The sequence below is a fragment of the Lygodium microphyllum genome, chromosome 22 (assembly GCF_053477565.2).
Source record: "Lygodium microphyllum isolate KBCC chromosome 22, Lygodium_microphyllum_v1.1.10, whole genome shotgun sequence".
NCBI lineage: Eukaryota > Viridiplantae > Streptophyta > Polypodiopsida > Schizaeales > Lygodiaceae > Lygodium > Lygodium microphyllum.
The window spans coordinates 63,890,996-63,905,980 of record NC_141156.1 but is presented as its reverse complement, the minus strand read 5'-3'; the positions used below and the strand labels follow the sequence as shown (position 1 = coordinate 63,905,980).

The 14,985-nt window shown below is 42.4% G+C and overlaps 1 protein-coding gene across 3 annotated transcripts in view; it reads right to left on the bottom strand.

Moving 5' to 3' along the window:
* EMB1030 (Alanyl-tRNA synthetase, class IIc) overlaps positions 1-14,985 on the bottom strand; it is a 56,671-nt gene that overhangs the window by 32,733 nt on the left and 8,953 nt on the right. For all 3 annotated transcript variants that reach the window (XM_087663406.1, XM_087663404.1, XM_087663405.1), the window contains exons 4-7: positions 2,682-2,804; positions 2,366-2,577; positions 1,969-2,147; positions 1,782-1,860 (exon numbers count right to left, since the gene is read on the bottom strand). In XM_087663406.1, coding sequence (XP_087519532.1) covers positions 1,782-1,860; positions 1,969-2,147; positions 2,366-2,577; positions 2,682-2,804 — 593 coding nt within the window. The remainder of the gene's footprint in view (positions 1-1,781; positions 1,861-1,968; positions 2,148-2,365; positions 2,578-2,681; positions 2,805-14,985) is intronic.

The window sequence follows — 14,985 nt, the reverse complement described above, 5'->3', positions numbered from 1 at the left end:
GAAGGTCTCAAATTTCACCCCTTTACCTCATTATATCCGTTGTTGGTCCCTTTGGTATCAAATTATCATAAATTGATGGCTGTAAAAAGGGCACATTTGCTACATTTGCATTATGACCAGCACCATACAAAGCATTTGCATGACCAGAATTCATTCCTTGAGCCCCGTGCACACCAAGGAGTGCAGATGCATTACCATACATGCCACATTGCGCCCCAAGCATCATGCCAATGTTGCTATACATAGGATTCTGCATTCGACTTGCCATACCTAGATACATTTTGCATTCCAAGCATTGGTTGTTGCATACCATATGGATTCATACCATACATCCCAATATGTGGTCCTTGACCGGCCATTGCATGGAAGATAGTTCCACCACCAAAGAATTCTAGATAACCCATATTAATGCATTCCTTGCTGTCCAAAAACCAATGGATTGGCACTACCAAAGACGGCCTTGCATTCGTTTATCTTGCCCCACTACCATGAGTTGCTTTCTCTTGTCACCAATATTTGGTGCATTCTAAGGCTGCGGTCACTCTTCCTTAGGAGCTTGCTTCCTAGAAACTCTTGAGGATGATATCTTCTTCTTGCCCTTATTGTCCTTCTTCGCGGAGTTTTAAGAAACACGTGAAAGAAGCATTCTTAGCTAATTGGGTAAAGATATCAGCTGCTTGTCCTCAACCAAGACTTAAATTGGTCATGGTATTCTTCATCTCCTTGCTAGTCATTAGCCTTTCATAACTTTGAGGGACCTGCTTCTTGCTCTAAGCCCACATTCTCTCCTTGGATCCCTGTAATGGACTAGACTTGCATGGTCTTGGTACAAACAGTGAAAGCACGGGTAACACCCCACACACACACAAACAAACAATAGCAGCAGCACAGATAAGTGGCTCCAGAAAGAAAGCAATCACTTCCTATTTTGCACAAATTCCTTTAATCCAAGAGGCTCAACAGGATCCTATATGAACAAGCAGCAATGGTAAGCATGTCCGTAGTAGAATAAGCAGACCTAGGAGGGCAACAATTACCAGAAATAAGAAATAGGTATTCTTAGAATCCCCTCTCTGAAACTCATGTGCTCCAGATGCTGCAAACCACTGTGTTTACTCTTCAGATAGTGATAGTTAGCTGTGGCAGCTGCATTTTGCTGCGAAGTCCTGTGCTTGTCTAATCTTGACAGATGGCACAAAGACTTGTGTTTTGGCACAAGCTGCACAGATTATGGCAAAATACAACATAACGTTTTGTTTGAAACAGACCATGGAAATGGACAGCAAGCCATGAGGATTTGGAAAGCCCTCAAATCACACACACACACACAACCCATGATAAAAGCATGAAGTTCCAGCAACAGAAAAGGGAAAGCAAAACTAGCAATGCATAAAAGCATGTTGCATATCTCATCCACACTACATGCAACCACTTGAATCAACTATATAAAATGAGTGTGTAAGATGACACAATATTTGTGTGTGTATACAAAGAGAGGGGACATCCAAAACAAATAAGGAGCAGAAAATAACCTCATCAATAAGACAAAGAATATAATAAAGGCAAAGATTTTAGTTGTATTCACTAGTTGAGACCAGTATCAGAATGACCAAAAGAGATGTCTTCCCCACATAAAGAACAGCGTATGAATGGATCTTCCCTGTAGAAAGGATAGTGCATGCATGGCAGATGTGATTCCCCTCCAAATTTTAGCTGATTGGTACAAGCCCCTTGTTACTAAGCTAAAAGCAGGAAAGAAAATAATACAGCCAAAGGTTTACCTCATCACGCCAAATCACCAAAGCCTCATCATCATCCTCAAAAACACTAACCCATAAGTGTTCAATGGGCAACTTGAATCTGAAATACAGAATTTGTACATATTATAGTGTATGTAAGTCCATTGATTTCTCATTAGTGTTTGAGATACTTCCTGTTGTGACCTTAAGATAAAATCAACGTTCTTACTCCTCTGTTGCCAGTTCCCATGCCCACTTGATCGCATCCTGCTTAAAGTAGTCACCGAAACTGAAATTGCCAAGCATCTCAAAAAAAGTATGATGTCTAGCAGTCCTCCCCACATTTTCAATGTCATTTGTTCTTATACACTTCTGTGAAGTTGTTGCCCGTCGAACTTGAGGAGGGACCTGTTAAACATATTGCAATCAGTTGAATGCACCTGAAAAGGGTAACAGAACAGACTCACAAATAGGACAATTTTAACTTAGCCAGAGAAACTTCACTACTTTGATAAATCAAATGCCTCTTGCTTTGATAAATCAAATGCCTCTTGCATGATAAGCATGTAAGGCTTTTGGAACTTTCGCTCTTGCTGAAACAAAATTTTTTTGTTAAATATACATACCTGACCAAGGAAAATGGGCTTAAACTGAAGCATGCCAGCTATGGTAAGGAGCACTGTGGGATCTTCTGGAACTAGTGAGGAACTAGGTAGAATCTTATGACCTCGAGCTGCATAGAAGTCCAAAAAACGTTGTCGGATGGCATCACCAGTCACCAATGAGTCTGTAAGTCTTTTATTTTCAACTTGCTCTTCCTTTATAGTACCTACAGCAGCTGATTCAAAATAGAAACACTGAAAGCTTGTGAGCACCTTTGATTGGGTCCATAACAACCCTTGGGCAAAATGATTTGTGGTTTATATCAAAAGAGGCCCAAACCTGATGCTTTTCTTATCCACGTTTTTTGACTTTGGTTACTATATTGACAGTATATTTTTGTGGACTTCCTGCAAGAAATTCGGAAGTAAAGCAGGAACGAACTTGCTTTTAAAGAAGTTGAACCTACAAGCAGTATATCAGATCCTATGTCATGTAATTGCAATATCACAAATTAAGAAAAGAATATGATACAATGCTCCTTACAAGAATGAATCAAAGAGAGAACTACAATAGCAAACTCAAATTCTTTGGACTAGGCAGGCTCTGATTTGAAATATATAAGTACTATAGGACCAAAAATGCATATTCGCTATGAATGGCAACAAGAACTAAAAATAGCAAGATTGGTCTACATTAGTTTGTGTTGCAAGCATGCAAATTTACTCTTGGATCTAGGCATGATGTCATTGCATAAGTTGGGCAGGACCATGAAACTTTCAACTAAGGGACAAAAGAGTGGTTTTTAACCCCCAAAACTTGCCTTTAAGATTTTAAGTTTGGGCCAAAGTTTGGACAGCTCATAAATTTTAAAGTTGGGCAGCCAAAAAATGGACCTTTAGGGAGGCTAACAATACTAAAATAAGGGAAATTCATCATAGAATTTTGCACCACTTCAAGGAAAGTAAAAACTGCCATTTTCATATCCCTCTCTCGATTTCAAGCTGCATTCAATCTCAGACAACCATCCTGGGCTGAGATAAGGCTGAAAGAATTCATTCTGGAGCTGAGGAGATCATTCCCTAATTGTGGTGAATTGAGCAGTATCAAGACCTGCAATCTCTTGCACCTAGATCATCAAGACAACATTGGGTGATCCAAGTGGGGCATCAGTTTACTATTGGAGGGGATATGGTTGAGCATGTGAAGAAAACTGCTAGGGTTTGCACTGAGGAAACATAGAGTGTACGACCACAACAGAAACACAAAGAGATAGACACAAACACAAAAAGTAAAACTCAAACCCTAAACTCTAAACTCAAAACCCAAATATAGAAACTCAAACACAAACAGAAGAAGGGAAAGAAGAACACAACTCTGAAATGAATGAATATTGCAAATGAATGTAAAAAGTGTATAAACACTCAAGGGCAAAGCAGTGTGTCGGAGAGTGACGTCCACTGGAGACGGATCCCAAGTATATGACCACCAGTTAGAGTGTAGGATGGAGAGGATGCAGCAAATGCATGTCTCAAGAGGACCTAGAGCACCAAACACAAGCTGGACAGATGACGAAGAGGGTGGGCAGCTGTCGCCTGGTGTGGAGAAGCTATCGACTGATAGAGGAATCTATCGCCTAGGAAGATGACATCAAACGCAAGCTGCGGATGCAGTTGCCAGCTGCCGCCGGGTGTAGAAGAGGTCCAAACGTAGCAGCAAAAGGTCACCTGATGACCTGATGATAAAGATGGGCTGCCAGCTGCCAGGAGTAAACGCAGCAGCAGCAGGTGTGGCAGCAGTGTCTGGGGCTGGACAGCCATGTGTGTGTGACACAGTTCATGCTTTGGCATGCTCGGTTTGGTCATCTCAATTATGAAAACCTTCAGAAGGCCGTTTGTTCGAGGTTTGCTAGATATCGTGGTGAGTCAGTAGCCTTGTGTATCCTGCATCCGTGGGAAGCAAACTTGTGATGTTGTTCCCAGCAAGGCTTCGAGGTGGTCTTTAGCACCCTTGGAGCTTGTTTCCACTGATCTTTGTGGACCGATGAGGACGGAATCCCTTCGAGGGAGTTTGTATTTCATGCTCATTGTAGATAATTACTCCAGGATGACATGGGCCTATTTGTTGAAGCTGGAGTCGGAAGCTTTCTCCAACTTCAAGGATTGGTTGCTCTTTGAGGAGAACCGATCGGGGCGGAAGCTAAAGACCTTATGGTCGGATAAGGGAGGAGAATTTGTTTCTAATGAGTTTGCTCGGTTTTGTGCAAATCATGGCATACACCAGGAGTTTGCCAATACAAACACCCCTCAGGAGAATGGCATTTTGGAGCGGAAGAATCGTAGTGTGATCGCAATGGCTCGTAGTATGATGGAGCATCGTCAAACACCTCAATGTCTATGGGTTGAGGCTGTGGCTACTTCAGTTCACATCCTTAATCGTTCTCCTACTTCCGCTGTTGTTGGTATAACACCTTTTGAGGCGTACTTTGGATCCAAGCCTGATGTTTCTTATTTCAGGGTTTTTGGGTGTGATGCTTATGTTCACATCCCGAAGACACAGCGTGACATTTGAAGCGGCTTCCAAAAGACAAGTGTTTGTGGACATAGCTCACAGTCTCAAGGCTACCGATTGTATAATCCTGTTAAGCGGAATGCCTACATGAGCTGTGGTGTTCGATTCGTGGAGGTTCTAGCCCCAAAGGGGGGTGAGGATCACCTTGTACTTGGAGATCCCGGTGATAGTTGGGCCCCAGCAACTGTTCCTCTCGAGTCTGTGTCTCTTGAGGATTCTTCTTTGGATGAGGAGCCTACTACCCAGCCATCAGATCCACTGATTGGTTCCCCATTGCAGGTGGACCTTCCAAAAACTTCAGGAGATGGAGAGCGCAAGGTGAGATTCAGCCTCCTCGTTGAGCCTATGACATGCTCTGAGATTCAGGGATCGAGGGGGTCCTTGAGGGGAGTTGGAACTGCAAGATGGACCGTAGAGGTCAAGGAGGCACTACGAACATTCTACAGAGCTTGTTTGCTCTAATTATTGTTTGATGTCTTGTGTTATGCTGGATAGAGAGCCTACATCAGTAAAGGAGGCTTTACAGTCTGATCATTGGCAAAAGGTGATGGAAGTTGAGTTGGAGGCTATTGAGCGGAATGACACTTGGTCTCTTGTGCCTCATCCCTCTCATAAGAAGGTGATTGGTACCCATAAGCCCCATTCCCATAAGCCTTCCCGGGTTGCTTTCAAAACCGCGTTTCGGTGGAGGAATTTCCTGCGTACGAGGGAGAAGGCAGATCTTGAGGCTGTTCGGAGAACGCGTAGAAGCAAGAGCAATTCACGGAGTTCAATTCATCAATGATGGCTCCCAAGAAGACGCAAGGCGCACCCACGGGAAGTTCTTCCCCAAACATACACGTGGACATCTCCCCGAGCCCACAACCCCAAGTTTTACGATTTTGATTCCACACAAAAGAAATGCATTGAGCACAATAACTCTCATGAAAAGGAAGCACTTATGCATGTATCTAATTCACCTAGCCTAGTTAAAATGCATTTGGGAAAAATTGCCTACTCAAACGATTTATTAGAATTAATGCATGACATGAAATTGGGTTATTTGCATTTCCAATGTTATGAATGTAAATTACCTATCCATTTTACGAGTTTAGTAGCATGTTGCCTTGTCGTGCATTTCAAAGTGACAAGCCTAAAACGCATATTGCCTAGCATTAAAAGGTTGAAGTTATGAAATGCATCCTTGATTGGCCGTGAAAGAACATGTGTATTTCGCGTTTAGTTAATAATTTCCTTGTTATGTCTCGCAAGGAAAGAGTTGTTAACGTGGTTCTTCAAGACTAAGTACCATAGTGATGGCTCTTTGGACAAGCACAAGGCTCGCCTTGTTGCTAAAGGTTTTGCACAACGCCTAGGTGTTGATTTCCATTATAACTTTTCCCCCACTGCTCGCATGGCGACTATTTGTGTTGTTCTTGCCTTGGCTGGTCATAGGAGATGGCCTACCTTTCAGTTGGATGTAAAGTCGGCCTTCTTGAATGGTGATTTGAAGGAGGAGATCTATGTAGAGCAGTCTCCTGGCTTTGGTTCCTCGGATTGGCAGATTTACAGGTTGAAGAAGGCCTTGTATGGCCTAAAGTAGGCTCCGCGTGCTTGGAACGAGAAGATTGATTCATTTCTCCAGGCCAAGTTGGAATATCGGCGCTCTAGGGCCAATCTGCAACTTTATGTGCACACTTCCGAGGGTGGTCGTGTATTGTTTGTTATGTTTATGACTTGATTGTCACAAGTGATCGCGCCCAGAAGGTCGAAGAGACGAAGGCATCCCTACATTAGAAGTTCAAGATGACAGATTTAGGACCTCTCCATTTCTTTTTGGGCCTCGAGATTTATCAGTCTTAGAGGGGGATTTTCATCTCTCAGTAGAAATATGTACAGGAGCTCTTGGTTACTTTTGAGATGGAGGATTGTCGGTCCATTTCTACTCCTATGGATCCGAACTGGAAGGCCACTTCACACGCCGGTTCTCCTTTGATGGATGCTACCCGCTTCTGTCAGCTAATTGGATCATTGATTTGGCTTCTCAATACGCAGGTTGATCTATGTTTTGTTGTAGATCTCTTAGTTGGGTTCATGAGTGCACCTCAGCAGGTACATTGGTAGGTTGCTCAGAGGAAGCTTCAGTTTTTGAGGGGGACCTCCCACCTCAGGATTTCCTATCCATCAGATACAAGTGATTCTGATCTTGTTCTTGAAGGTTGGAGTGATTTAGATTGGGCTGGCGATGTGGATCACAGGCGATCTACTATAGGTTATTGTTTCACCTTGGGTGCAAGTGCTATATCTTGGAGTAGTAAGAAGCAGCCCACGGTAGCCCTATCTTCGACTGAGATAGAGTATTGGGCTGCTTCTTCTACCACATTTGAGACTGTGTGGCTTCGGCAGTTGTTGGAGGAGCTTGGCTGCCCCCAGACTCGTCCTACTATTTTGCAGTGCGACAATGAGAGTTGCATTGCCTTGGCACGGAATCCCGTATTCCATGCTCGGACGAAGCACATAGAGATCCAGTATCACTTCATTAAGGAGAAACTTCTAGATGCGACCATTGATGTGGAATATTGTAAGACTGAAGACAATCTTGCAGATCTGTTTATGAAGGCAGTTCCCCAAGCTTTACTTCACCAACATTCTAGATCCCTTCGTCTGCTGCCTTGTCCAGGATCTGAGAGGGGGTGTTGAGAGTCATTCCTTGTGCCACATCAGCAATGCCACGTGGCAGCAGTCGGACTGTCCGACTGCAATTTAGATACATCCGACTTGATTTTTTCAGGTATTTTTCAGGCATTATTTTCAGCCTTTATAAGGCTGAGTTTCCAGCAGTCTTGGACATTGTATCTAACAGATTTCAGCCTACTGGTGACGGAGATTGCTCTCAAGGCTGACGGAGATCGAGATCCTCAAGGTGGAGACATACGCAAATAATTTCTCTGCACCCATGTATAATTCTGCATCCTTACACAACATTCTTCACTGCAAATTTTCTGTGTTTCACTGCCTCTTTTTCTCTCTCTCTCCTCTCTCTGTTCACTCTTTGTCATGGTCAATCGTTTCCGCATTGCTTCACTCCAACAACGGCCACATCGTGATGGAAGTAGAGACTTCTCCATAAGTTGGAGCAATCCAACACACTCTCTAAAAAGCACTTATGAGCATCGTAGGCAACAAAAGCTCCATGAAATGTGTTCGAAAAATCTCTCTCTCAATCACAAGGGTACCAACACAATTATAATGAAGTGAAATGAGAAAGAAAAGTACTTGCACATTACCTCGATTAGGAGAGAGGAGTAAATGGAGTGTGAATGCTTACATATAACAAGTGATTATATATATGCATGCAACCAATGCAATGTCAATGTAAACATGTGAACCATGTCTAAACAAACTCCACAATATTAAACGCAAAGACTATCAATGCAAATATGGAAAGGTCAAGGGCAAACGCCAATGAAAAGTATGTTTCCCACATGGAAACATAGGCCAAAATGGTAGTTTTGCACTTATGGCAGATCAAACTAGCATAACCACAATATCAACCCAGCAAACATAGATCAGGTGCAATCAAGGAGTACTTGTGTATTAGATAATGGTAGATAGGGCAATGGCAATATATGTGGAGGCACACCACGCAACAAATGCAATCAATGTTAATCGGCAACAATGTCGAAATGCAGAAAGCAAAGTCCAGCAAAGTCAACATCAGGACACAAATCACAAGGTCAAAATGCAGCCAAGTGGCAACACAAATTGCGCAGTCAATAATGATAGCTGCCATAGGACGTTAATCTAGTGCCATAACATGTGGATGTGAGCAAGAATGATGGCAAGTGACAAGTGAATGCAGGCAATGGAGGCAAGATGATCAACAACAGCGACAAATCAATGCCGTTAAACCCCAACACCAAGGCTTTAGCATAGTAGCATCAAATGTAGTACAACTTGAAGATATGTTTGACACATGGCGACACGCACACTTCAACCAATAAAAGTGCTGATAAAAAAATGCAGATCAAGGCAGTTCACATACCCAATTAGATATGTACAAGTAGTACACAGTAAAATCCAAGATAGCGCATGTTGAAATCTCATTCAATCGAACCAGACGTCCTTCATACAACCTAAACATCTGATACCATGTTAGAAGAGCAAAACACGTAGCGGAATAATGAAAGACACAAGATCAATGAAAGAGACAAATATGCAAGATGTAACGGGAAATAGGAATCCACTATGACAGGAGTACAATGGTTGATGTTGGACTAACAGGCCACAGCTCAGTTGGTTTGGGTTCGAACAAGAGTGTATGAGTATGACTACTGGAGAGAGTGTGTGTAGAATGAAAGTACGAGAAGATAAGAGTGTACCAACAATGTGTTGGTACACAAAGAATAAAACGTATTTATACTTAGGGCACGTAAAGGGTGCGTTCACATGTACAATGTGCATGTACTATATACACGGAGGTTACCGAGCCTTTATATCCCAACAACCTCCCACTTAAAGGTCCGATATGAACCTCTAGCTAACCAACTCCCACTAGTCGAACGCAATGCTTGTGTTGAGCTCTGCTTAAAATTTTGGTAAGAACATCTGCAGGGATATCTTGTGTTTTAATCTTGGTCAATGTGATTTGACCATCTTCCAAAATCTGTTTGATGAAGTGATATCGCACATCTATATGCTTTGTGCGTCAATGATACATGGCATTCTTAGCCCGATACACAGCACTCTGGCTATCACATCCCAAAACTGCAGTATCCATAGACATGCCGAGATCATCTACAAGTCTACTCAACCATATAGCTTCCTTAGAAGTTTCTGTAACTGATATGTATTCAGCTTCAGTGGTACTCAATGCAACAATGTTTTGCAACCTGGAACACCAAGAAACAGCCCCACCAGCAACTGTAAAGACATACCCGCTAGAGGACCTACGAGTGTCCAAGTCACCTGCCATGCAAATATCACAATAACACTGCAAACTAATTGCACCCTGCCCATTGCAAATACTTTTTCTTTGAGTACCCTTAAGGTATCGAAGAATACACTTGGCAGCCTCCCAATGTGCTTTGCCAGGATTTGACATAAACCTACTAACAACTCCCACTTCATGAGCAATGTCTGGACGAGTAGCAACCATAGCATACATAAGAGAGCCACAAGCTGATGCATAAGGAACTCCCTTCATAGCATTTCCTTCCACGTCATCTCTCGTGCTGTTAGCTTTGCTAAGCTTGAGATAAGGAGATAAGAGTACCCCAAAAGGCTTAGCTTCAGCCATGTTAAATCTGTCCAATACCTTACCAATGTACTTTTCTTAAGATAAAAACAGCAATTTCTGCATTCTATCTCTACGAATCCTCATGCCCAAAATATGCTCTGCATTCCCCAAATCTTTCATGGAGAAAGCTGATTTCAGCTGATTTTTGAGAGCATCCAAGCTAGTCTTTCTTTTCCCAGCTAGTAACATATCATCCACATACAAAACAAGTATTATGGGGCTGCCATCTGTATCCTTTTTCATGTACAAGCAATGATATGCATGGCTGCCTGTAAACTCATGAGATAGCATAAAAGTATCAAACTTTTTGTACCACTACCGTGGTGCTTGCTTCAGCCCATACAAGCTGCATTTTAGCTTACACACCATCTGTTCTTTTCCAGGAATTACAAAGCCCTCGAGCTATTTCATGTAGATTTCCTCATCAATGTCACCATGCAAGAAAGCTGTTTTTACATCCATTTGATTCAGCTCTAAATCCAAAACAGCAGTAAGAGCAAAAAGCACACGTAAAGTGGTCATCTTCACAATAGGTGAGAAGACCTCTTGGAAGTCAATTCCTTCATTTTGTGCATAACCTTTGGCAACTAGCCTTGCCTTGTACTTGGGTTTCCCATCAACTGTCTTGACTTTGTATACCCATTTGTTTGGAAGTGGCTTCCTTCCCTTTGGTAATGACACAAGATCCCAAGTATCATTTGCATATAGAGATTTAATCTCTTCCTGCATAGCTAGCTCCCACTTACTGCTAAACTCACATGACTTGGCCTCTTTGTATATAAGAGGCTCACCCTCATCTGTAAGTATCACATAATGCAAGGAGGGGTCAAACCTATGTGGTTGCCTTCTTACGCGTGTAGACCTGTATACCCAATGATCAACATTGTCAAGAATTGGGTCTACATCAGGAGGTATATTATTTTCAGCATTCATTTGCTGCTGTAAACCATTTTCAGCATGCTGTTCATGCTGTACAGCACCTTCATTTTCATTTCCAACACCTGCATTTTCATAATCAGCAAGCCTATCTTGCTGTCCATGACTTCCTTGTACTTCTATTTGCTGTCCATCATCATCTGGCTCAAAAGTAACCGGCTGATCATCAGTTGCAGCCTGTGGTACAGCACCTTGAGGCTCATTTTCTGAAGTTATGGGTGGCTGTAAACTCTGAAATTTCACCTATTTCAAATCTTCATTAGAGGGTAAAGAGCCTTTAAGCAATTTTGCCTCATTAAACACAGCATTACCGCTGCGAATAATTTTCTTGGACTGAGGTAACCACACTCTGTAGCCAAATTCACCCTCGTCACCATAGCCCATGAAAATGCCTTTGGTGGATTTTGGGTCAAGTTTGTTCCTCAGCTCATCCCTAACATGTACAAAAGCATCACAGCCAAATATACGTAAATGGTCATATGAGGCTGATTTGCCAAACCAAACCTCCTCAGGGATGCCATTATTTAAGGACCTATTTGGAGAGCGGTTGCAAATGTGAACCGCGATTTTGAGTGCCTCTCCCCAAAATGCATGAGGGAGATTGGCAATGGACAGCATGCACCGCACTCTTTCACATAAAGTCCTGTTATATCTTTCAGCCACCCCATTTGAAGGACTGTAAGGGGCTATTAGCTCCCTCTTAATACTATGTAAGTCACAAAATGATTTGAATTCAGTCGATGTGAACTCACCCCCATTATCAGTTCTCAAGCATTTCAACTTTCTATCTATCTGAGTGGTCACAAATGCATGAAAAGTTTTAAAAACAGCAAACACTTCACTTTTCTTTTTCAACAAGTACACCCAAATCTTCTTGGAACAATCATCAATAAAGGAGACAAAATATGTAGCACCACCCAATGATTTCACAGACATACTACATACATCAGAATGCACTAAGTCCAAGACATTGGACTTACGAGAGACACCAGAGTAAAATGAATTTTTTATTTGCTTTCCAAACTGTCACTCATTACAAAAATCAAGTTTAGAGCCTTTTCGATCAACCCTCTTCAAAGAGGTAAGAACATCAAGTCCTTTTTGGCTCATATGGCCTAATCTCTTATGCCATAACTCCAAGTGGCTGCAAGTTTCAGCAACTGCAAGAAACTTTCCATTCGAGGCTTTACAATGCAAACAGTACAATGTGCCCTTCTTGATTCCCTTTGTAATCAACATGGAACCCTTTTTTACTTTCCACAAACCACCACCAAACAGTGTGGTGTAGCCATGCAAGTCAAGCTGACCAACAGATAGTAAACTCTTTTTAATGCCAAGCACATATCTGACATCTTTCAACACAAGTTCTTGACCATTGTCTAAAGACAAGTGTACGGTGCCAATCCCATCAATGATGCAAGCATGGTTATTTCCAAGGTATACCTTTCCATAACCGCCTGCATTAAACATAGCAAAACACTCCAAGTAAGGAGTTACATGGAAAGAGGCACCAGAGTCTACAATCCAAGTCTGAGTGACACCATCATCAACTGACAAGAGTGCATCAATCACTTCAGCCTTGGTAATCTACATATCCTGCATGTGATATACAAGGGCATCATAATCAACTGCACATAATACATCAGCCTCTGTATCTAAAAGCTTCTCTATGACCACATTGGAGGCCACATTGGCCTTTTCTTTGCCTTTGGATGTCTCCAATGCATCTGTCTTTTCTTCCTTCTTCTTTTTATCTCCTGCATTCTTCTTTCTCTCTTGTTTCTTCTTGTAGTACCTGCAGTCAAGTTTCTTGTGGCCCTTCCGACCACAATAATAGCAAGTGATGTCACTCTTATTCTTTCCTTTACTCTTGCTCCTGTTTCTCTGCCCTGCATATGCATTTTTCTTTTCAGCCCTACCTCTTATATTATAAGCTGAGTTGCTGCCTTCTCCACTAGACATACGTCTAATTTCTTCATTCAAGATAGAACCCCTCACCCATCATATGAGAGATTGGGGTTATTGCTGAGTGAAACCACCAAGGTTTCCCACGAGTCCGGCAGTGTCATAATCAAAAAGATCGCCCTCAACTTATCATCAAAGTCCAAGTTTGCATCTTTGAGCTGATTTAGAATCCCTGTAAATGCACTCAAGTGCTAAGCTGCAGGCTTTGACTCATCCAGTCCCATATTCACCAACTTGCGCATTAAATACACCTGATTAACAGGTGTGGTGATCTAATAAGTAGTTTTCAGCTTCTCCCATATTGCATAACCTATGACTAAACACTTAATGTCTGTCAGAATGTCATCGGTGACACCCAACTTTATGTAAGCCACAGCCTTTTTATTCACTCTGGCCCAATCTGCATCAGACATTAGTGCAGGTTTATCTTCCTGCAAAGCATCCTCACAATCCTTCACGAACAAAATGCCCTACATATGGTCTTTCCAAAGGTCAAATCCATGACCATCAAATCATTTAATCTCCATCAAACTCTTGATGTCTGAACTGGAAGAAGTTGCAGCCATTTTATCACGAACACAAGAATAAATGCACTAATCTGCGGAAGCACAAGCTGAACCAGCTAAATACCCTGCTGTTTTTCCTCAACCAGAAATAAATCTCTGTTGTTTATACATCAACCAGCCACTCCACGGGCATAAATGCAGAAATTTACCAAATTCTGTGCAAATCCCCAAAATCTCAAGTCCAATATTGCATGAATATCAGTCAATCTGGCCCAACTGAGTAAAGCTTTGCCAATACATGAAAAACCCCAAATTTCTGGGATCCAATGTCAGGAAATTTTACCCAAGAAAGGCAAAATTTCGACAAAATTTGCAAAATTCCCAATTTAATTGAGGTCACCACACGCGATGTCTGCAATTTCTGACTCAAAAGTCACTGACAAGTATGAATGATGCCAAATTTGGGAAAAGCCCCAAATTCTGTGGCCCGATTTGCACAGATTTTGAAACTGTGCCTCTGGTGTGTAAACACCCGCCAAGGCTAATGAGGGGATAAAAGAAATTTGATTTTATTTTTTTTTAAACGATGGGCGGGGGTCCATTGACCCCCGTCGCATCACGTGACCCGTCGCGCGAAGTTGCCTGCACGTCGTGACACCTGCCCGCCGAAACTGCTTGCGAAAGACGCCCCGTCTGACTTGCGCGCCACATCTGACTGACGTCTAAAAAAGGCCCGCCGAAACTGCCTGCGAAAACTGCCTGCCAAAACTGCCTGCGAAAGGCGTCATGTCTGACCTGCGCGCCACGATCTTGAAAATGTGCAAAGTCTTATGAGCTCTGATACCAGTTGTTGGACTGACAGGCCACAGCTCAGCTGGTTTGGGTTCGAACAGGAGCGTATGAGTATGACTGCCGGAGAGAGTGTGTGCAGAGTGAAAGTACAAGAAGATAAGAGTGTACCAACACAAAGAATAAAATGTATTTATACTTAGGGCACGTAAAGGGTGCGTTCACATGTACAATGTACGTATACTATATACACGGAGGTTACCAGGTCTTTATATCCCAACAGTTGAGCGTTGGCTCACACACTCCAGAAGCTCCCTCTCTTCACACCAAGAATCTGCAAGTACAAGTGTGATCATGGGTTGTGGCCATGGCCCACACTCCCTCCTTTTATAGACCAAAATAAAGGAGTTGTAATACCACAAAATAGGTTGGCAAATTACCCAATAAAGCATAAAGAGAGTGCCCATAAATTAGACCATGGGTGCTCGTGAAATTGTGATATGACCACTTCTAACAGCTACAAGTTGTGCTCGGCATCTTAACTCCAAAAGGAAAAGGCACTCCTTCTTAGAGCTTTAAAGGCAAGTAAATAGGCATGATA